Consider the following 24,445-nt stretch of genomic DNA (forward strand, 5'->3'; position numbering starts at 1 on the left):
CATGCGCAAAAATTCCGCTACGTCGAACTATAAATTGACATAATATTTTCTTACGTTTCCAGTCCGTTTCTTACGTCTCCGTTGCGTCTACGTCTACGCTACGTCAAACTATAAATCCAATTTAAGGTTTATAACAAACAACTAAGTGTATTTTTTCAAAAAAAAAATTAAACAAATCCGCTGTTTTTAAGTGTATTTTCTTGTGGCGTACAAAGTACGCCACGCATGTAGTTATATAACTTGATGCGCGGGTAGTTAAAGGTTAAACGTCAACCGCTCTTGTTCAATATCTCCGCCATTTTCAACTTCTTGACAAAAAAGTATGAAAACTAAAATTCAGAGTTATGGGGGAATATAATGACGTCATTACTGGTCATCATGGTCGAGAAACCAAACCAAATCTATGTTTCCTGCAGTGGTTTCGGTGGACTTTTTAAATTATTAACAATTTAAGGCCAAAATGTACCATTTAATACATGTAATATGAAAATTTTAATTTTATCAATTATTTACACAACAATTAATTGTAAATTTTACATACAAATTAAAAATGAAACGTCAAAATCCATCAACAAGAACCAAAGATACAGTTTATAGCGCGAATTTATCCCCTCCACTACACCAAGCTGAACGATTTCCACATTTTGAAGCTTTATAGATGACTCTGTTCAAAGGCAATCTTTTTCAAACCTTGTACATTAAAACTTCAGTCCTAATATCTTTTAAATGCCCCTAATTAGGTTTTTTAATTGAAGAGTGGAAATTAGAAAGTGCCAAAATGCCATCTTTTTCAAAATTGACGTATAGAAATGTTCTGTGCTCCCCGCTTGTTGCCCTAAGAAAGGTTCTAAGTTCTAAGAAAGGAGATTATGGTGGCTGTATGTGCGGCACGATTTTCTTTAGAAAGGTTGTAAGTTCAACGGTTCAGATGTGGCTCCTTAGTGTATTAAAATTGAAGAAAATCAGAAAAAACGAAGACCTAAAAGCATTGGTTTATTTGGCAGAAAAGTGACATGCTTAGAATAACTTGGAGTGTTGTACAAAAAATACAAACTTACTAAAGGAGCTCCAAAAAAATATCCCAACGAAAAGGTATGAAATTGTGTATTTTTTACCAAAGCCGTCAAATTAAATAAAAAAAAAGAAATTGTGTATTTTTTTAAGATTACATGCAAATATAAGTTGAAAAGTACATAAGTTATGTACAAGAGGGGGTCGTATCCAACTCATCGAAAGCCTCCTCTTCGAATCCCAACTCCCATAGGTACACTCAAAATGCATACACACCAAATCGTATATGACCCTATTCATATACAGACTAACTCGCTTACACATGAAGAAAAATAAATACAGTCGAACCCGCTTATTAGAATACCGGTTAAAGGAATATCCCAGTTTAAGTAATAGACATTTGACTTATATGATCGGTTATTAGAATATCTCTGTTATAGGAATACTTTTTCTTGGCACGACGGCTGTTCCAATAAGCGGGTTCGACTGTACCTATATATGGAAGAATATATTCATTATTTAGAAATTTAATTAACTATGTCGTGCTGTTATATTATGTATTTTGTAGTCATCAAACACTCATGGATGGTACTAGTGGGACCAACTTCTCCAACTGAGATTGGGGGAATGTAGATGATCTGTGTTGAGTCTAGAGTGATCTTTATTAGATAACCTGCTTCAGCAGAAAGGAACAAATTCAGTCCAGGTATCACGTAAGAAGCAGCTCTGGGAGGTGGAATGAATAAGGCTTCATGAGGGGTCTCCATTTCGTCACCGGACATGGCAGTCGGTTCAGTCATGGAGATGGTTCCCTGGTTGATGGACGAAGTTATCTTGTTGCAGGTCTCAACTGACGTCTCTTACTGTGAGACTCTTTTGGAGATGGATCTCTTCTCCGTTTAACCACTGACCGCTCAGTCCCTGCTCCTGTGGTCAGTGACAGGGAGCTGGATCTTCCGGTACGTGCTTGATCATCAACTTCCTCTTCAGTGGCTCGTTTAATGAAGTGAGAGATCCGTTCAAAGACATCAAATTCATTCCCATACAGCTTGGATTTTTGAGTATCTCTCTTATACGCATCGATAAATTTAAGCAGGTAAGGCCCAATTATGACTCTTACATCCAGAGGTCCTACACCCTTGTATTTCTGCAGAGTGCTATTACCATGTTTGATTAGGAGCTGAGTTGATATAAAGGTTAGAATTTTCAACTTCTGCCCGAATCCGCTTAACTGCAATACTCTGTAAGGATTCTGTTTAACTAAAGGAAGGATTGAGATGAATCTCTCGTATTCCCATGACAGTATGGGTTGTTTCTTTATAAGGTATCCCCAAGGAAAAGACCGATGGTTGGACATTGCCTCAGTGATTTTCTCTATGTATGATAAGTTTCTGTAGGTAATTTGGGTAAATAATGGAAATACGGCTTGATTCGTCGTGGACTCGGATAGTTCCTTCAAACTTTTCATGAGTAGAACTGTGGTCAGGGTATTGGAATCGAGCATTCGCTTAATATGGGCCCATAATGTTTGCACCGTAATGCTTGTCATTTCCTCCAGAAAGATTGGAATATATCCCAGGCCAAAGAAGAATCTATTCTTTTTCTTGATGAATTGTTCCTTGGGTCTTCCAGTTTTGCTGACTGCACTGAAGAGAATCAGGAGAGCGTATTCAAACTCGAGCTTAAAGAAAGCATGTTTCATTAAGTAACAAGAGGCCCCATACACACAAATGTGGACCCAGGACCCTTGCTTTGATTCTGGAGAAGGATTATGAATATTGACAGTATCCTTATCGAGAGCTCCTAAGGACTTAAAGGCATCCACAAGGGACTTGGGGGTGACCGCAGGGACGGCTGGAACATCATCAATAATTTTAGCCCACTCATCTTCAGTTAACGATTTTAGTTTAGAATGCTTTGCGAGGGAGACAAATCCCATTTGGATGGAACGTGGTATCGATGCGTCGTTCCATGCTAATCCTCGCGCTCGGCAATAGAGGGTATCACAAAAAAGCTCCACGAGGACTCTGGCAGCCTGTTGCTCCGGCTCCAACTCAGTGAATCCTCTGGATATAAAAACACTCAAGACAATGTCTCTGGCCGCGAGGTAGTCGGGGCAATCATTTTTATCTACATGAATTCCCTGGTAAATATGATGTAATCCAAGCCTCCGATCATCTTCGGTTCCGCCTAGAGCGCTTTTCCATCCAACAGGAACAGGAACTTTATAAACTTTGCCCGTTTCTTTAAGTTTCTTGTTAAGAGCCTCCCTTCTCTTTGCAGCTTCTTTAAAAGCCCTCAGCAATGACATTTCTATCAGATTTCAGTCTAACAAAAATACAATAAAAATCTCTGGGTTGTTACAGGTTTACAATTTTATTCACATAAACGACATAAAATAAACATAAACAAAAAACTTGACATAAGAATGACAAAACAATTAATCTTCTTCTTTTTGTTTCTTTGCCTCCACCTCTTAGGTACTTCGCCAGTTCGAATCCTCTTCAAATCCTGGATTTTTCCATATTCCCTTTGTTAAATTCATTGTGGTTATCAAATAGCTATTTTATATTTCAATCTGAAATGTTCTTATAAATTGATTGATCTTATATATTTTCTGATATGTCAAAAAAATGCATAGTGTCATCCAGTGTTCCCAGTCCCCAGATGACTTTTTTGATGATCAGTAGGTGTCGCTTCGAAAGATCAGTAGATTTCAGTAGTATCAAGTCGCCTCAAAAATCGCTAGAATTCGTTAGATTCAGCCTTAGAGCATGGAAAATTTTTTCTCTCTAAAAGACAGTTTTACATTAAGTGGACTTTACATCAAGGCTATGCAAGTCTCATGCTATGCAAGTCCGTCTTGCATGGCATATCTCTTGCCTAGCTTGACCTTTTTACATCAGAGCTATTTCTGTGCAATTTTGGATACCACTTTCATTGTTGCCAATAGAAGAAATATATCAAAATATTAACTTTAGATATTTCACTTGGAAATTTCAGTACATAATTAAATATATTCAAATATAAATCACAAATTACTACATCCAGTAAATACCATTTAAACTTACACAATAAGGTTAAGTTTTTTTCTAAACTATAAATTTTGTCATATTGGCAACATGAATTTTGACAGGACTTGCATCAAAATAGCATGAAAAATAGAACATGTTTTAATTTTTCGTCTAGCACAGGAATTGCATGGAAATAGCGCGTGGGCATGCGCAGTAGCGTGATTTGTCTTGCATGGCTCTTGCCTAGCATGAAAATAGCATAATGTAAAACTGTCTAATGTAAAACAGTTTTACATTATGCTATTTTCATGCTAGGCAAGAGCCATGCAAGACAGATCACGCCACTGCGCATGCCCACGAGCTATTTCCATGCAATTCCTGTGCTAGACGAAAAATTAAAACATGTTCTATTTTTCATGCTATTTTGATGCAAGTCCTGTCAAAATTCATGTTGCCAATATGACAAAATTTATAGTTTAGAAAAGAACTTAACCTTGTTGTGTAAATTTAAATGGTATTTAACGGATATAATAGTTTGTGATTTATATTTGAATATATTTAATTATGGACTGAAATTTCCAAGTGAAATATCTAAAGTTAATATTTTGATATATTTCTTCTATTGGCAACAATGAAAGTGGTATCTAAAATTGCACAGAAATAGCTCTGATGTAATAGGGCCAGGCTAGGCAAGAGATATGCCATGCAAGACGGACTTGCATAGCATGAGACTTGCATAGCCTTGATGTAAAGGAGCGGTTATGCTATTTTCATGCTAGGCAAGAGCCATGCAAGACAGATCACGCTACTGCGCATGCCTACGCGCTATTTCCATGCAATTCCTGTGCTAGACGAAAAATTAAAACATGTTCTATTTTTCATGCTATTTTGATGCAAGTCCTGTCAAAATTCATGTTGCCAATATGACAAAATTTATAGTTTAGAAAAAAACTTAACCTTATTGTGTAAATTTAAATGGTATTTATCGGATGTAATAATTTGTGATTTATATTTGAATATATTTAATTATGGACTGAAATTTCCAAGTGAAATATCTAAAGTTAATATTTTGATATATTTCTTCTATTGGCAACAATGAAAGTAGTATCTAAAATTGCACAGAAATAGCTCTGAATGTAAAAAGGCCAGGCTAGGCAAGAGATATGCCATGCAAGACGGACTTGCATAGCATGAGACTTGCATAGCCTTGATGTAGAGCTGCTTTAAAAAATTTTCCATGCTTTAAGGATTCAGCTGGTGGACGTGGTGGAGTAATTTAGTTTATACATAGACAACTAGATGTCGCCCAAAAAAATCAGTAGAATTCAGTAGAATTATTGGGGAAGGCAACCAGATGCTTAAAAAAATCGGTGGATTCAACCGATTTTTCGTTAAATTTACCGAATCCCTCTATTAAAATACGATGATTTTGAGTATTTTATTGTTTGTTTTTTTACCAAGAGGAGCGATTCAAATTTACCGCGCCGTAATGCTTGTTTCTAATTGGTCCAACGGCAGGCGAGTTTACTCCACTAAATTATGACATTGACATTTCTGAAATTGACACTATTATTTAAAATTCAAAAATTATATCCGAGTTTTTGTATTTTTGCGTTATTCCTATAAATTTTTGATTTTTCGTCTGCATTTATATAAAAAACAGTTCTTTTTAGAACTATTTAGCGTCATATTAGTGTCATTACGATAAAAATATGGATTCAATGCCGAGTACTAGTGGTAATTGCCCTTCTCCACCTAAAAAACGCGGAGTGAATTTGGGTAGACATTTATCATCAAATGAAAAACAATTCATTATAAATATGTACAAACAAATAAAAATTGATGATCCTGGAATGAAAATAACAGCCATGGTAGCAAAAATAAAGCAGGCAACAGGTAAGTTTTTCAGAATACCGATTGTTAAAATCAAAGACTTGCTAAGTAATGTTCTAATTTTAGGTGTTGCGAATTCAACGATTTACAGAACCATTAAGGAATATAAGCAAACTGGAACTGTAAGATGTCCTAAAAATATTGGCGGTAGACCTGCTGTACTTTCAAGATATGATGAAAAAGTTAAAACATCTGTACGACAGATAGTACACAGCTTCTTTTTCAAGAACGAAATGCCCACTTTAAATAAAATTTTAAGTGAAGTTAACAACCGCCCAGATCTTCCAAACATGTGTCGTTCAACATTATATAAATTCTTGAAGCAAATAAATTTTAAGTAAGTAAATATGGGTTAGCCACAATTAATAGTAAATAATAAGTGCAACCCAAAAAATATTCATATTATGTCTGGCTTGGGCAATCAATTAGAGGATATTTTTTCCTATTTTGTAGACAATCTAAATGCAAATTGTTTCATTTGAAAGCTGTATAATTATTTAAACAATCTTTATTTAATTAAATAGTCTTTATTTCATCAAGGAAATATAAACACAGATGACATATATTCTTCTGAAGCGAAATCAGAGCCGCTAAAACCGATCAGTCCTCGCCCGGTAAAAAAATCAACAAAAATTTTTAATTCGTTTAAACAAAGATTGTCTAAAGAATTAGACAACATTAAAATAAGAATATTTGTATTTATAACGTTAAAAAGGTACACATGTGTTAAGTTTTTCTAAAAAACATTCTACAACATAGGAAAAAATGTGGTTTTATTTTGTTATAAATAAATTAATTTATTATTACAAAACTAAAGCATATTTTGGATTTAATTATGCACTATTTAGGTGGCTCTACTCGAGTTACCTCAAATTAAAAAAAAAATGAAGAAAATTGCTCGATTGGAAGTCGAGAAAATGCATTTTTTTTATATATACCGATTTTGAACTTTGAAATTCACCTTTCTTCAACCTAGATTTTTTTGTAGTTTTATACCAAATAATCGCGGAATATCAATTGTTTTTATTATAATAATATACCTATTTTATGAGTGTTTTAAACATGAAAATTTGTATGGAGAAAGATAAAGGTAAGGTCAAAATATACATTTTATTATTTTGTAGGTATTTGAAGAGAAGTCGAAGAAGTCATCTTATCGAACGTGATGATATCATAAGATGGAGACGTCGTTACCTAACTTCTATAAAAGAATACAGAAGTCAAGGTAAACCAATTTATTACCTTGACGAAACATGGGTAAATGAAGGTCACACCAAAGAGAAAGTGTGGGTAGACACCGATATAAAAAACCGTAGACAGGCTTTTATTGAGGGGTTGTCTACTGGTTTGAAAAATCCATCAGGAAAAGGAAAACGCCCATAGTTTTACATATTGGATCAGAGTTAGGTTTTGTTAATGAAGGACTTTTACTTTTTGAGGGAAGAAAGACAGAAGATTACCATGAAGAAATGAATGCATCTGTTTTCGAAAATTGGTTTAGTAATATCCTGCAAAAATTACCAAAAAACGCTGTTGTTGTAATGGATAATGCAGCATACCACAGCCGAAAATTAGAAAAAATTCCGACAACATCATCAAAAAAGAAAGACATGCAGGAATGGTTAAAAATAAAAAATATTCCTTTCAATTTGGAGATGGTTAGGTCAGAACTATTACATCTGATACGATTAAATAAAAATGAGTATAATATGTATGTAACTGATGAGATGGCTAAAAAAAATGGTCAAATTGTACTGCGGTTGCCTCCATATCATTGCGAGTTGAATCCCATTGAGAAAATTTGGGCTCAAGTGAAAAATGAAGTGGCATTAAAAAACACAACATATAAACTGAAAGAAGTAAAAAATCTTCTGTTACAAGCTCTGGACAATGTAACTCCAACACATTGGCAAAATTGTGTTAAGCACATCCTGAAAGTAGAGGAAAAAATGTGTAAACTAGATGGTATCATGGATAGTGTCATAGAACCACTAATAATTTCAATTGGCAATGATGACAGTGACACCAGTTCCTCAGAAGATGAATAATTGTATGTTCAATACAATTTATTCATCTTCTCAGAAACTTCGCTTCAATGTAATTTTGATTTATTTGAATTTTAACCACAATTTAAGTTTAAAGTTAAATTTATTTGAGATTTAAATTTTTAAAAACAAATCACATGGTATATGATTTTTTGATGGATATTCTTAAGTTGATTTTATGTTTTCAAATGAACTATCTTTCAATAAAGTCGTCCCAGGAACGCAACTCATAGATAAGTATTGGAAACATCGTTTATTTAAAGTTATTTACTTTAAAATGGATAATATAATGTCTGAATTGAGGCTATGAGAGCCAGAGTGACGTAACTGATTTTAACATTACTTTACATAATCAAAGAAAATGATCAGAAGCTAACAATGTTCGATTGTTTTAGTAATTGTATGTTGACCAAGAATCATTATTGGTCAACATACAATTACTAAAACAGTCGAACATTGTTAGTTTCTTATCATTTTCTTTGAATGTAAATATCAGTTAGGCCACTCTGGCTCTCATGGCCTCAATTGTTAATATAAATGAGTCAGATAAAATTAAATTAGAAGTTTTTTTTACCAAGCGCCAAAAACAAAATGTTTGCATTTTGATAACGACTTGCGAAGTGGAAATCGAAACGTATCGAAATCAAAAATAAATTTAATTGCAAACTAAAATTGTGGCTTTATTCCCACCTAAAATAGTAAATTGCATCAGATGCCATAAAAAAATACTCTATCTCTGCTGGACATTAACTCTCTCCCTCCAATTCTGCACTTCTATACCTACCATCCAAATCTGCACTTTTATATCTACCTACCATCCAAATCTGCTTATTACTTTGAACCACATCTTTCATGATATTTCTGGTCTGACTTTCCATATTATTTGTTATTCTTTTTCCACTCCTAACTCCACTAAAAATTCCCTGCAGTACTTTCGTTTTCTAGATGTCATTTTCATTTCATCTTTCTTATTCATTGTCCAAGTGTAACAAGCATACAATGCCACTGGTCAAATAACTTTCATTATCCCATTGCTCTGCTTCCTTTTAGTAGTATCTTTTCTATTTATTTTTCCTCTTCCCCTTTATCAATTATTGTCACTCCCAAATATTTGAATTTGCTATATTCTGTTCTCCTTTGTTTATGATCATCCTTTGAAGTTTTGTTGTTTGGTGCAATGACAATTGGTTTCTAATAAGCATTCGTCAACTACTAAATCTAAGTTCCATAACTTTTCTTCCCCCTTTTTTTGCATGCTCTATAATGTACATATTTTCCAATTTTCTGCAGTGGCTTTCGATAAAGTTTCCTGTAAAATTCTTCTCACATCAACTAAGTTGTATGCATTGTTGTTTCTAGCTACGTCACCCTTAACTTGTGCCCATATTAACTCTTTAGGGTAGTTAAGTTGACAATTATACGAGGGTAAACGAAGTACAGTTATTCCGCCATCTTAAGCTTTTTCATGGATTACATATTTTTATACTTTTGTTTGTGTTGTTGAACGCTATTCATGAGTTCTTTTTTAACCATCGTATTATCAAATGTCATCTCTTTTCATTTTAACTAATTAAGTATCTAATGCCTACATAAATCCAAAGTTGGTAGTTTTTCAATTAAACGAGAATGGTTACTAGCATTATCCATTACTATGACAGAATTTTGTGGTATGTTACTAACCATCTGAAAGAAATATTCTTGAAATAGCTCTATTTCCTCATGATAATCTTCGGTGGATCTTGTAGTAAATTTTAATAAACCACCATTTATAAATCCTCTTTCAGATCCAATATGAATAATTATTAGTCTACCTTTTCCAATAGGTGGGTTCAAACCAAACGAATATCCTTCCATAAAATCCTGTCACGAATTGGTAATATTGTTATCAGCCCAACATTTTGAAACAGTTGTATTGTAATGTAATAGTTAATAACGTGGAACCAAAGAGAAACATTAAACAAACGGAGAGGGACTCAGAAATGGGCGACCTCTCCGAAGAAACAAGAATGGAAGCTGCGGGAGCATCAGACCATATAGAACACACGGACAAGGGAGCTGTGGAAACAGCAGACCATGCCGAGGAGAGAGGTATGGAAGCTGACCAGCTAGAGACAAGCCTCGAGAAACTAAGTCTCGGGACAAAAAAGCTATCTGGGGCTCAAAAACGGAGGCTTAAGAAAGCCGAAAAAATAGCTGCTGGGACGTGGGTTAAAGAGAACCCACATAAGACCAAAGGCCAAAAGGGGAAAAGTGACCAGACCACGGGAGTGAAAAGGACCCGGTCTGACAACTCGACCCCAACAAAAAACCCCGAGGCCAAAAGACTGAAGGGAATTACGAAACAAGCAGCTAACAACGCGACCAGGAGCGGTAATACGCAGACTGGCACAGTTGCTAGCGCTAAAGAGGTAAGGGGCGGTAAAACGCAGACTGGCACTTACGGCGAAGTGACAGACAAACTGAGGATGGCGGTGGTAGACAGACGTCATCCTGAGGTAAAACTGAACCAGGAACAAGCAGAACTGGTTCGAACAAAACTGGAAGAGGCAGTGGATAAGGCACCCGGCGGAAGTCAGAATCCACTGCAGTTCCTAAGAACTACATTCAGCGCGGGGATTCTGTGGATCCACTGCGCGAATGAGCCTACCAAATCTTGGCTGGAGGGGACGGTACGAGAGCTTCGGGATCTCTGGGAGTCGGCGGATTTGAAGTTGATCGAATCCAAGGACTTGAGAAGACCGATTGTGCTTGTGCACGTGCCTGAGACCGGCATAAGCGAAAAAGTGTTCAGGAGTCGCTTGGGCAAGCAGAATGCAGGGCTCAATACGACAGACTGGACACTGAAAAGCCAGAAGGTCGAGGGGCAAGGAGAAATCCTTGCGTACTCGATCGACAAGGTCTCCTTTAGGGCTTTGAAGCAGACCCAACTCAAGGCCTTTTATAGGATGGGAAGGGTAGCATTCAAGATCGTGAGGGAGACAGATGGAGATGACAAAGGTGAGAGTGATCCAAGCCAACCTTCAACACAGTAAGGCAGCTTCGGCAGAACTTGCTGTGGCGATGGAAAGGTTTGATGTTGCTCTCATCCAAGAACCCTGGGTAAACCAGGGTAAAATAAAAGGTCTATCAGGAATAAGTGGAGAACTGATTTACAGTAGATCCGCTGAAGTACCAAGAACCTGCATAATAGCTAAAAGCAACATTAAGGTACTGCCGTTAACTAATTTCTGTTCTAGGGATCTAACAGCAGTAATACTAAAAGTTACAGAGGGAGGTAGGATGAAGGAGATAATACTCGGATCAGCCTATCTGCCCTATGATGATCCTAACCCACCACCACCAAGGGAATTGGAGGAGCTGATGAGAGACTGCAGAGGCAAAGGATCACAGATAATCATCGGTTGTGACTCCAACTCACATCACATCAGCTGGGGGAGCACCGGAAACAACGAAAGAGGTGAGCACTTACTACAATTTATTATGGAATATAATTTAGACATACTAAATGTAGGCAACAAACCTACCTTTGTGACTGCTAATAGGAAGGAGGTTATCGATATAACGGTGGCGACTGCATTTGCAAGCAGCATCGTTAGGAACTGGCATGTGTCTGATGAGGCGAGTTTCTCAGACCACAGACACATATACTTTGAAATAACGGGCTATGAGCACGAAACAGAGACTTATCGAAACCCCAGGAAAACTGATTGGGAAGCGTATCAAGAAGACCTGACATATAGTTTTCGTGGGGCTATAAAGAGGATAAGGAACACAATAGAGCTAGATATGGCTACTGAACAATTTCAGGATATAGTCATAGAAGCATATAAAGATAACTGTCCCGTAACAGTGAGGAGCTCCAACAGGAAAGTGCCCTGGTGGAACAATGAACTTGCTAAAAGAAGGAGAGATGCGAGAAAAGAATTCAATTCTGCCAAGAGATCAGGCGAGTGGAGCGAATATCGCAAAGCTCTGACTGAATATAACAAGGCTCTAAGGAAAGCCAAAAGAGAATCATGGAGGAAGCACTGCGAGGAGATAGAACAGACTGCAGTAGTGGCTAGACTCCAAAAGGTTCTCTCGAAAGAACCTAAGAGCAATATCGCCACGCTCCAAATGGAGTCAGGCGATTACACACAGACCAGTGAAGAGACGCTGAGGGAACTCTTCAATGTTCACTTCCCTGGGTCGGTCACCAGAATGATGACACCAGAAGTTCTACAGCAAGAAGGACCAGTTACCATGAAATATGGAAATAGGGGAAGCTGGAGAGCTGCAAAAGAGATGGTGACACCAGACAAAATAAAATGGGCAGTAAGTTCATTTAAACCATATAAATCACCATATATAAAGGTACAGAAGCAATGTACAAGCAAATGTGTACAATACTTCGTGCAAGTATTGCGCTGGCGTATGTACCAGTTGCTTGGAGGTCGACAAGGGTAGCATTCATACCTAAGCCTGGTAAGGGTGGACGTATGACTGCGAAGTCCCTTAGACCAATAAGTCTGATGTCCTTTGTACTAAAGACATTGGAAAAACTGGTAGATAGACATATTAGGGATGGAATATTGGTTGAACGACCAATAGAACAAGACCAATATGCATATAGGCCAGGTGTATCAACAGAAACAGCACTGCACCATCTAGTACGGAGGGTGGAGTATGTTCTGGAAAACAAAGAGGTGATGTTGGGAGCCTTTCTCGACATAGAGGGAGCCTTCAACAACACCTCATTCGATGCAATCACAAAGGCTATCCGTCTGAAAGGAGTGGATGAAATAAGCTGCAGGTGGATAGAATGCATGCTTAAAAGCCGCGTGGTATATTCGACACTGATGGGCGAGACCATGTCAGCACGGGTTGCCAGAGGATGCCCACAGGGAGGTGTATTATCTCCGTTAGTGTGGAATCTGGTTATGGACGGACTGATTGGAACGCTCAACAGGAAAAAATATAATGTCCTGGGCTATGCAGATGATTTTGTCATTCTGGCTCAGGGCAAGTTCAATACAACTGTCAGGGATAACATGCAACAGGCCCTGAATGTAGTATCAAAATGGACAAGTGAGGTAGGATTGTCCGTAAGCCCTCACAAATCCAAAATAGTAGCCTTCACCAGAAGGACAAAATTAGAGGGAATAGGACCTGTGAATCTCATGGGGATCTCCCTAAAGGTGGAGAGGGAGGTAAAATATCTCGGAGTCATAATAGACTCAAGGCTTACCTGGAATCAACACCTGGAACGAATAACCAAAAGAGCGATGGCCACTTTAATGGTGACCAGACGCACACATGGCAGAACATGGGGACTTAAACCGGACATGATGTATTGGATATACAACATGATGGTAAAGCCCACAATAACGTATGCAGCATTGGTCTGGTGGCCAAAGGTGCAACAGAGAAATGCTATAGAGAAGTTAGGCAAGATACAAAGGCTTGTCTGTCTCAGCATAACAGGAGCAATGAGAGGCACACCAACTGCAGCAATGGAAGCCTTACTAGACCTTCCTCCCTTACACATCACAGTGAAGGGCGAGGCAAGGATGGGGTTACATAGACTGCAGGGTAATCAAAGCAGAATTGCAGTGGACAAAGGACACTGCAGCATCAATGATATATGCGGGGATCCAATATGGGAGATGATAACAGACCATTGTATCCCCAAATATAAAATGGAAATACCTTTTCAGGTGGAAATACACTCCAGAGAGGTATGGGAAGATCCTGGCAGACATCTGAAGTATGAGGGCCACACCTGGTATACAGATGGGTCCAAGACAGAAGATGGTTCGGGATCAGGAGTATATAGTGAGGATAGGAACTATAACGGTTCCATCCCACTAGGAGAATATACCTCTGTATTTCAGGCGGAGGTATATGCAATCCTGCACTGTGCACGGATAAACAGATTGAGGACTTATACTAATAAGAGAATCAATATCTGTTCAGACAGCCAAGCGGCCTTGAGGGCTTTAAAGAACCCAAGGATAACCTCAAGGCTTGTATGGGAATGCCGCGAAGAACTTGACACCCTGGCGGAACATAATGAGGTAAAACTCATTTGGGTGCCTGGACATCAAGGGATCGCTGGTAATGAAAAAGCTGACGAACTTGCTAGACGAGGATCAGCAACAGTATACTTCGGTCCAGAACCGGCACTGGGAGTGCCCAAAAGCACAATCAGAGACCGATTAAGAGGCTGGATACGAAGACAGCACAAAGAATACTGGGAAGAAATTCCCACGCAAAAGCATGCGAAGAGATTTATACCTCAGACATGCGCAAAAAGAGCTGAAGAACTGTTCAAAATGAACAGGAATCAGCTCAAAATTATTACAGGTTTCTTAACTGGACACTTTCCAGTAAAAGGACACCTACACACGATAGGACTATATAACGGAGATCTCAGCTGCAGACTATGCAATAGAGAGACCGAGACAGTCAGACATTTATTGTGCGATTGCGAGGCGCTGGATCGTAAGAGACAAGCAATATATGGAGACTGCAAACCAAGTCCGACAGTGTATGGCACTAACCCAATGGACCTTTACAGGCTAGTAAAGGGCACTGCATTATTGGATTGGGTGTCATGAGAACAAATGGAAGGAAGCACAATAAGCTGAAAAGCTGCAGTGCCACCGGGGTGCATGCACGGACGGCTTCCGGAAGAAAAAAAAAAAAAAAAAAAAAAAAAAATGTAATAGTTGTATTCTTGTGTACTTTTATGCAGGTACCTCAGCGTTGATTAAATTTTATTCTGAGATGAGTACTATAATTATTTTATTACTTATTTTGTTTTTATATATATCCTAAAATACTTAATATGTATCAGACCAAATTTTATAGCTACCATTACTTAACACTTGCAAATATCTAAATTGACGAGGGGTAATATTAATTTTCGAAATTGATGTAAAAGTAATTTTATTACTTCACCTTTCAAATTCCTAAACAGCTTCACTTTTTTTATTTGTTAAGAGAACTATGTCATCTGCATAAATAGTATATTATGTATTGCTGTTTACATGTGTAATTAATTTTATATTGCTTTGTCAAATAAACACTTATTTAAAAGGAGAAAAACTCGTACTCATTTATTTTAACATCTAATATAAAAAATACATGTTGAGAAGTAAACTAAAAAAGAAACTACATATATATCTCACATTATACAAGGATTCAATAATGTATTCTCAGAATAAATAAACAAATTCTAGTTGAATATAGATAGAAGAGAAAGACAGATTACTATATAAATTCAGAACATATATAGTGAAAGTACAATAATAGACAAGTAGATAAAATAAACAATAACAAAGCACTGAAATCAGGCTAAATAGCATCTAACATAGCAATACCAACAGTTCATAACCAATTAAAGTTATCAGGGCTCGATCAAACAACCAAGATAAGATATTACAAGAAAAACTAAATGTCAATTGCACAAAACCTTAATACATCCAGTATTTACATATAAATCTGAAATCTGGTTACTTACTTAAAGTGAAGACGACCAATTGGTTACTTAGGCAGAACAATCTTGACACATATACAAAGAAAAATAAAAAAGGCAGATTGAGAAGAAGATATAATTTTGAACTATACAGGACATACCAGAATCTATATACTAACATTCATCAAAATAGGAGCACATAATAAGAGGAAAGATGGAAGAACATGAAATATTTTCCAAAATAAACAAAGAAATATCAGCTGGACATTAACAGGAGGAAGACCAAAGATTACATATAGACAAGGAACAAATAGAATAAGACATTGAAATTTTAAAAATAAAAAATTGGAAGAACAAAAAATCAAAATCTTCAAATAGATTGGAATGGAGAAGTAAGTATTCCTGAAGAGACCAAAACTCAAACAAAAAGAGTTGTGAAGACAATGATCATGATGATATTTGAGAAATAATAGGCTAAAAATCCCAAAGAAAGACGATCCATTAAATATTAAAAAAAAAACATTTAATATATTACAAGTATTCAATAATGTATTCTCATTCTCATGCAAAATGTTGTCGAATAAAATGCCTCCTAAAATTTAAACATTGTTCCACATCATTAACATTTCCATTTACCGACAAATCAAGATTTTCTACAAAATCATCATCACCATCATGATTTTCCCTTGCACCCAGATTATAACTTATAATGTACTGTTGTAGCACATATTGCAAGATATGTATTTAATTCGGTTTGTAGACCTTTTGAAGACATGGAAACTGTTTTTTCCAGGTTCCAAATAGCTTTTCGGCAACATTTCTTGTTCTTACATGTGCACTATTGTATCTATTTTCTTGATCATTACCTAAAAAGATATACATATACGTATATATTATACTTACTACAATCACAATAAAGATGCATTAGAAATAAACAAACCAAGAAACATTGAATGTTACGAGGAGCACTCCTAAATAATAATTTACAATTTATATAAGTACATTGTAAATCCCAAATCCTGATTTACAAGGTTTATATATATTTTTTTATAAATCATGATTAGGGAGTACTCCTCGTAACATTTAAGTGTCTTGGTTTGTTTATTTCTGGTGCATATTTATTGAACAGAATCTCAGAAGTCAGTCAGTGATGCAGACTTTCACTAAACACTAAGAAAACAGAATGTATGATGATCTCTAAGAAGGAACAGCAATTTAGACGAATCAGTGTGAACGGTCAACAAATAGAAAGAGTAAATACATACACCTACCTTGGCACGAACGTCAATGAAGATTGGGATCATTCCATAGAAATCAAATTAATGTAGGATAGAGAAAGCAAGATCTGCATTTCAAGCAATGGCTAAGTTATTCAAATGTCATGATTTGTTGATACCCATAAAAATCAGGTTACTATGATGTTATATCTTTCCTGTACCGTTGTACGCACTTGAGTTGTGGACTCTCACAGATGGCACCTGCAAGTATATTGAGGCTTTTGAAATGTGGCTTTATCATCGAATCCTGAAGATATCTTATAATAACCACATTACTAATCAGAGTGTTTTGCTGAGAATGCAAAAAGAAAAAGAGCTGTTAATCACAATAAAAGCCAAAATCGAATACCTCGGTCACATCATGAGGAAAAGTAAAATATATTGACTGCTGCAACTAATCTTTCAAGGATAAGTAGAAGGAAAACGGGGACCAGGAAGGCAAAGGATTTCCTGGCTGAAAAATCTATGTACGTGCTTCAACACAACAACCACAAATCTTATTAGAGCAGCAGTGTGCAAAGTATAGATTGTCATGATGGTCGTCAACATCCGAAACGGATAGGCACTACAAAAAGAAGAAGCATCTTTATTGTGATTTTAGTATATTTATCTATCACATAACCTATTTATTTAGGCCAATTATCAATAAATACCTGGCTGTAATACTGAAGTAAATAGATAGTGTCTGCATGCATATCTACTATTGCCAATTAATAATCCTGGAATTTCACTCTTTCTCATGATACCTCTTAATGCACTTACATCAAATATTAAGCTAACATAACTTGACCTTGTTGTTCACCAACAACAACATTCATAATCTCGCTTCTAGAACATGAAAGAGCTACAATTCATTTATGTAATAAGGGCTGAATAACAAACGTAAGTCTGTACCTGTAATTTGAAATGGACAACTTCATAAAAACTGGTTATATTCCTATAAAGTAGCATAAAATCTTTGTTGTTTAAGTTATTGCAGCTGATGAAATTCAATATTGTAAAATTCCATTTAATTTGATATAATTTTATCACATGGCTTTGGTATACTTTCTGGGCGATTTCCTTCTACAATATAAGAAATAAACTCTAAAAATTCTTCAACTTCTTCATACCAATCCAACATTTTTTATTGTAATTAGAAAAACAAAAGAAATATATACCTACATATTGGAAGTAAATTGGAAAAAATTATTCAAACAAACCAACAACAAACATAGTGAGAGTGAGGTTAGAATCGACGTGTTCTTCTTATTATTTACTCTCTTTCTTGGCATGCATACTTGTGACAATCGACGTGTGAGGTTCTCCGATCGTGATTACTGAATTACCGTAAAGCCGACATAATCAACGAAAAAAGAAGATGAATTTGGTGACTTTTCTTGGGTGTGAATCTGTCTTCTTAGTTTACTCCTCTTGGTAAAAAAATTAGTATTTCAGTAGGTTTAAGGTTGCCATCAGTAGATCAGTAGACGAGGATCGAGATCAGTAGGTCTACTGATTTTTCAGTAGGTCTGGGAACACTGAACATACAATTGTTTACGTTGTAATAACCACAGAATAACTAACCATACAGAAGCGAAACTGACTGTCGTTTCCATTGATTGTGTGGGAACCGAAATATTTGACCTTGAGCCCTAGTTACAGACTAGGCCCGTATTCTAAGTCGGTACTCACGTCTGAGTCGATGCTTAAGGTCGACCTTAAACAAATTCTTATAGGAATTTGTATACAAATTTTTTCAAGGTCGACCTTAAGCATCGACTCATATTTGAGTACCGACTATGAATACGGGGCTTAATGTTCTAATTCTAAGGAATAGGGCTTTTCATCGATTGTCATTTGTTTCGAGCTTCTGTCATGTGTCACATAATATTAATATAACGAGCGATCCAAAATTATTGGGATCAAAGCTAGCCGTGCAAAAAATTACGTATGTCCTCTTTTAATCTGAATTTATATCATTGGTTTATCAATTAATTTTGATTAACATTATAAAACATAAAAAATCAGTCAAAACCTTTAACACTGAACTTTAATCAAAAATAAAAAGAATTAACAAAATTATAAGTAACAATAATAAATAAAATCAAACAACCAACATCTCTACATAACCTAACTTTTCTTGAAGTTGACGTACACTGCAAAGTTGACGTAAACTGGTAAATATATCTGAATTAAGAATAGACATGCACTGTATAGCTATCTCTGTCGTTCAGAGCCACCTATGGTGACAATCAGCCCTGTGATGGATCACCGAAGTTATCGTTAACGTAAAGTTATCCTGTAGTTATGTTATAACCATCGAATTGGTGTGATGTATCATACTTAACTTAACTATTTGCGTTATTTCTTGACAGTTCTTGAGTTATCTGGTCACTTTATAACGCGACGTTAAACCTCAAGTTATGAGATAACTCTGTAGTTATGTTAAGGATTGTAAGGTTAGGTTTATGTTTTGATTTGTTTTTAGATAGAAATCAAGTGAATTTAGAAGCTAGTAATTTAATAATTAAGAATAGAAGGGTAATACAATTTAAAAAATTATACAAAAATCAAATCGAGCGATAAAAGTTGAAATTTTATTTTAAGTACCTACTGGGCTTTCTATCCAGAGTTGCCAGATGATATTTTATAAATCCCCCACTTAGAAACTGAAAGTCCCTGAAATTGAAGTTCAAATACCCCAAAGTCCCCGAATTTAAATTGTTGCCGCATTTTAATAAATTATTAGTCAAATGAAGAGAACAGTAAAGCAACATTCATACTACAATATCAACGAGGGTCATGGAAATAATTCATAGTTCCTATCGTCTTCGATTATATGGGAGTATAATATACAGTTCTATGTACATTCGCAAATTTAATTTACCATGACCCCTTAAAATCATCCATAATTTTCCGCCCCCAAAAAATCCCACTACAATTTCTGCTTAGAAAAATTTCAATAGACGCTTTCAAATTAACCCAAAATTTTGGGAAAATACACCAATCTGGCAACCCTGTTTCTATCTACCGTTTGAAAGCAATTTAGAAACACCAAGGAACCCAAACAGCTGTTTGCCGTTCGGTCATCGACGGTAGCCGACGACGGGTATGTTCGGAACAATCTCTCGCGCTCACTCTAACTTGTACTATTTGTACATAAGGTTCTCTTTGTTACTTCAAAATTTTTTCCTCAAAACTTCTTTCTAATATAACGTTGATGATATAACTATCTCATAACTGCGAGCGATACATCACATCAAATTTTACGTATATAGTTATGGGCACGTTATTCCTGAGAGTTATCTTAACTTTAACTCAAACGTTAAACTTAACTTCGTTCATCCATCACAGGGCTGAATAGGGAGTTTTTGTTGCTACGTAACGTACTCATCTCCGTATACGTAAAGCAACTAACGTGTCGTAGAGGATGAATGTTAAAATAGGTAGTTTTTGTAACTGCCTTAACGTAACGTAAAGCAAATCGTAGTCATTTTTAAATTCCGTTGACATTCAAAAAAATAAAACAATGTTCACACAATATACAATTAATATACAAATGTAAAAAAAGATAAATGAATGATGAAATTGTATGGTTTTAATTGCTTCTATTTAAATATAAAAATATTATTTTTCCTTAGGTTAAAATTTTTTTATTTTTGTTTATACCTACTTTTTAGTTGTAAATTATTGTACCTACATCAGAATCCAGTATAATGTAAATAGTTTGGTAATATTTATTTGAAAATTTTACTGAAACTAGGTCATTTGTTTATCTAATTAATTGTGGTGATCACTGTATTTCTTAAATTAATACAAGATTTGTTTGTTTTGCTTTATTAATAGACAACTTAAAAACAATAAAATTTTAAATCTATTATGAAGTTCCAATTTCCGATTACAAACACAGAATAATTTTACTCAAATAGACTAACCATAACCAATATAACCTTAAAATGTTTATAAACAGGTAGTACGCTGATGAAATGTTCATTTGGTAGGTAATCGGGCAAGACCTCGTGTCCATTCGGTGACTTTCGGCTCGATACGGATGCGTATGAACCTAACGTACCAGCCCGTAACCTTAGGTAATACGGATCTCGATACGGTAGTTCAACCATTAATGCGCAAGCGTATATGTCAAAAAGATGCGTTACGTTTACGTATTTGTGTGCACAAAAACTCCCTATTAATTTTGGATCACACGTTATCTACGTCATACGTATTTGGTTTTTATTATTGTATATACCAATAACGTATGTCGTAGATATATTAATATTATGTGACACATGACAGAAGCTCGAAACAAATGACTGTGAATGAAAAGCCCTATAGACCAATTCAAATGATGTGATATTTTTGACAAGTAGTTATTAATAGGGCTTTTCATCGATTGTCATTTGTTTCGAGCTTCTGTCATGTGTCACATAATATTAATATATCTACGTCATACGTCTTCGGTTTGTATCATTATTCGCCAAGTACACGAGTCGTTTGAGTCCGGCTTAACAACTGACCACAACCACAACTGACTGAACAACCCGATGGAACATGGGGATTTTCAAAAATTTCACATGGCAACCCTGTTGGTAACACTTATTTGACAGTTGCTGTTTGCGGTGTTGACAGGTTGACACTTCAGATTCGATTTGTTTTTATTATTAAAAATAAAATGTTCATTATAAATTAATTATTCAGTGCTAAGTGCTATAGGCAATAGGCATAGGCTATAAAGCTTCTATCGGCTTGTAGTGCTATGATATTTATTATATACAACTTGTAGGGTATTCGCTAGTAAATACGAACTATTGGAATAGGTGAAGAAAAATAAATATCTGAAAACAGTTGTTATGAACTAGATAAAAACAAATAGTGTTCTTTAAAAGCCTAATTCTCAAATCCTTTTAATTCAAATGTGATGGCATTTCTACACAAACTAGGAGAATTCCTAAACTTTTCAGAGGAACAGTGCAAGTCAAAAAATGAAAGTGATAAAATATGTTCCTTTTATGCTATGAAAAATGTGAAAATTAAGATTGAGGAAGATGCGGAAATTTCCTATCGCCGCTTAACCCAACTTACACCCGTAAAAGTTGAGGATTGTAAAATAGAACTGTCAGAAACAGAGAATGTTGATAAAGTTAAGTCTGATTCTTCTGAGATACCCCCAGAGGATACTAACATTGAAATTAAGCAAGAAAATGAAGAGTTTGATCCTGATCTGGATAATATTGCAGCTACTGATCCCATTAATAGTTATTCAACCAATACTACTAGGGAGAGTATTTATAAATCTAAGTCCAATGCTCCTCAAATTCTTCCACAAGATATTAAAGTTGCAATTAAACAAGAACGTGAAGATTGTGATTTTTTTGTGGATAAAATGCGACTTACTCACATTAACAATAGTTATTCAACTAATTATTTAAGCGAGAATATTGGTATACCCAAGTCTGGTGCTTCTCAAATTGCTCCACAAGGTATTAAAGTTGAAATTAAACAAGAACATGAAGAGTCTGAATTTGTTCTGGATTCAGTTAGCAACACACATAATACTCATCTAAATTCAGAAGTAAAATTGGAAGACTTTGTTAAACTGGAAATTAATTCTAATTTAAGGAAAAGAAAAATCAAAGCAGTTAATAGAAGGAAGAAATTAACGGATTATTCTACTTTCACCAAAAAATGTAAGTAAATATAACTTATTTGATCTAACAATTCACCCAACTGCCTTACCTTACTTTATTTTGTGTAAATATTGTGCAATGGGTTTGGGTATCATTGGTGCTACTGTGTACATTCAGTGATTCTTTGCCAAACTTTTCATTTCTCTCTCTCTCTCCTATGGCGCTACAGCCTAAGTCGGGCCTGGCCTCTCCCAGCATCTGCCTCCAAGTATCTCTTTCCCTGGCTGCTCTCTTCCAGTTATCCATCCTCACTATCTCTTTAGTATCGGTTCTCACTTTGTCTATCTATCTCTTCTTTGGTCTTCCCACTGACCTATGTCCCACCATAGTTCCACTAAGCATTCTATTAGTATGCCTTGTATTCTAGAAGTATGCTTTGTCAATTTGTCACTAAGCATTAAAATGTTCAGTATTTCCTCCTCCTCACTACTGTCCTCAGTTATCTGCACACCCAGGTATGTGAGCTGTTTTACTACTTGTTTTTTTTTTTCGTGGAATTTATGGCTTTGGTGAGAACCAATTAGCCAGACTATGTTAGATTGAATAATTAATTTGTGTAAATTGTTTCATCGTATCAAACTTGAGCATGATGTATTCATTTGTTTTGTTAGTAATATGTAGCATTAGTAAGGTGTTTAACCCTTAAGAGGATCGGTACATATTTTCGGCTGCAATGCTATTCAAATGGTGATTCATTTTTTCGAATCCTGAGAAAACTAATAAGTATTTTTGAAAAATTTAAACGCAGAATGAAAGATTACGTTATTAGCGAGGGCCGAAAGTGCCTGAGAACTTCTATGTTTATTTTAATAAGTTACAGGGGTGAAAAACTAAGAGAAAATTTAGTGTGATTTTTAATTTCAAATATATCATTCAAAATAAACTTTTTATTTATTCTAAGGGACTTTCAGCCCTCGTTAATAATTTAGTCTTTCATTCTGCGTTTAAATTTTTCAAAAATATTTATTGGTTTTTTCAGGATTCGAAAAAAATGAACACAATGCCGTGGTAATATTTTCCAAATCTATCTTTGTCTTACAACGCACTCAGCCGAATATATGTAATATTGTCAGCATTGTCAGTCAGACACTGACAATCAGTGGCCATTTTAAATATTTGACATTGCATCAGGAATATGTTGAGTTATTGATTAAATATTATTGATATATAATGTATTTGATAAATAACTGATTTAAGACGTGAACTTAATAAAAAGTTATTTATTGTGTATTATTTGTGGAAGATCCAAGCAGAGAATACATCAGGATAATATATTCTGTGATCCAAGTATTTTGTTGTTAAAGATGTTCAAAATTGTAAGCGTTCCATAACAATATACAGTAGAGCGTCGATTATCCGAACGTCAATCAACCGAACGACTGATTATCCGAACTCCCGACTCCCGCGCCCTGTACTCGAGTACTGAGCAAGCGTTAGTAATTATCGCTTAAAATATCTTTAATTTGCTTCAATTGTGTATCCAAAAATATGTTGTTGCAAAGACTGCAATTTTTTGTTTAATTGCTATTTGTCATTATCAAGGTATAAACAAATATACCATTATATAAATATGGTTTTTATTCACTTGTGGATAAATATGTATGACAATCTCAATGTAGTTCGATTATCTGAACAAATCGGTTTTCCGAACGCCCATGTCCCCCAATTAGTTCAGATAATCGACGCTCTACTGTATTATTAAAAAAATAACTTTAACACTTTTCCTCTTTTCTCGATTGAGTAGTAGTCTTTATTTTATTTATTTATTTATTTACGGCATCCATTTACAAGTTTTACACACAACAAGACTTTTACAAGTTACACCTCAACAATAATAAATTATTAAAATAATAAACACATCAGAATAATACAAACAAACATATTGTAAGAACAATACAGAACTACAACAAACTTATTGTAAGATACCCCTTAGTTGTGTTTTGAACAAACCAATTTTGGAGTCAAAAATATCCATTTGTCTTGGCAGGCTATTAGCACTCCGAACCAATCGTGTAGTCGGTTCATTTATACCAAAATTAGTGTGGTGAAATGGCACTGAAAAGATTTCTGATTGTCT

The 24,445-nt window shown here is 35.4% G+C and overlaps 4 protein-coding genes across 11 annotated transcripts in view; 3 read left to right on the forward strand and 1 right to left on the reverse strand.

Moving 5' to 3' along the window:
* Nucleotides 1–1,526: 1,526 nt before the first annotated feature.
* Nucleotides 1,527–18,340, reverse strand: LOC126885259 (uncharacterized). Of its 5 annotated transcripts, none has more exons than XM_050651758.1 (6): nt 17,864–18,340; nt 17,594–17,764; nt 17,353–17,527; nt 16,694–16,900; nt 16,059–16,288; nt 1,527–3,803 (listed from the first exon to the last, which is right to left on the reverse strand). In XM_050651758.1, exon 6 carries the CDS (start codon nt 3,320–3,322, stop codon nt 1,841–1,843), a length of 1,482 nt encoding a protein of 493 aa, XP_050507715.1. In that variant the 5' UTR covers nt 3,323–3,803; nt 16,059–16,288; nt 16,694–16,900; nt 17,353–17,527; nt 17,594–17,764; nt 17,864–18,340; the 3' UTR covers nt 1,527–1,840. The 5 variants fall into 5 exon arrangements, with proteins under 5 accessions (XP_050507715.1, XP_050507700.1, XP_050507703.1 ...); XM_050651743.1 differs by having other exon boundaries at nt 17,353–17,543; XM_050651746.1 differs by lacking the exon at nt 16,694–16,900 and having other exon boundaries at nt 17,353–17,543.
* LOC126885278 (uncharacterized) lies at nt 5,660–6,920 on the forward strand. The gene is made up of 2 exons (XM_050651776.1): nt 5,660–5,921; nt 5,985–6,920. The coding sequence occupies exons 1-2, from the start codon at nt 5,738–5,740 to the stop codon at nt 6,257–6,259; spliced, it is 459 nt and encodes a 152-aa protein (XP_050507733.1). The 5' UTR covers nt 5,660–5,737; the 3' UTR covers nt 6,260–6,920.
* LOC126878480 (uncharacterized) lies at nt 7,388–7,966 on the forward strand. Its single transcript, XM_050641233.1, has one exon. The coding sequence runs from the start codon at nt 7,388–7,390 to the stop codon at nt 7,964–7,966; it is 579 nt and encodes a 192-aa protein (XP_050497190.1).
* A 2,976-nt stretch (nt 18,341–21,316) lies between the features above and the next one.
* LOC126885282 (zinc finger protein 345-like) overlaps nt 21,317–24,445 on the forward strand; it is a 44,944-nt gene continuing 41,815 nt past the window's right edge. For all 4 annotated transcript variants that reach the window (XM_050651790.1, XM_050651794.1, XM_050651805.1 and 1 more), the window contains exon 1: nt 21,317–22,368. In XM_050651790.1, the coding sequence (XP_050507747.1) occupies nt 21,600–22,368 (769 nt within the window). In that variant the 5' untranslated portion in view covers nt 21,317–21,599. The remainder of the gene's footprint in view (nt 22,369–24,445) is intronic.

Source organism: Diabrotica virgifera, chromosome 1, assembly GCF_917563875.1.
Source record: "Diabrotica virgifera virgifera chromosome 1, PGI_DIABVI_V3a".
Taxonomy (NCBI): domain Eukaryota; kingdom Metazoa; phylum Arthropoda; class Insecta; order Coleoptera; family Chrysomelidae; genus Diabrotica; species Diabrotica virgifera.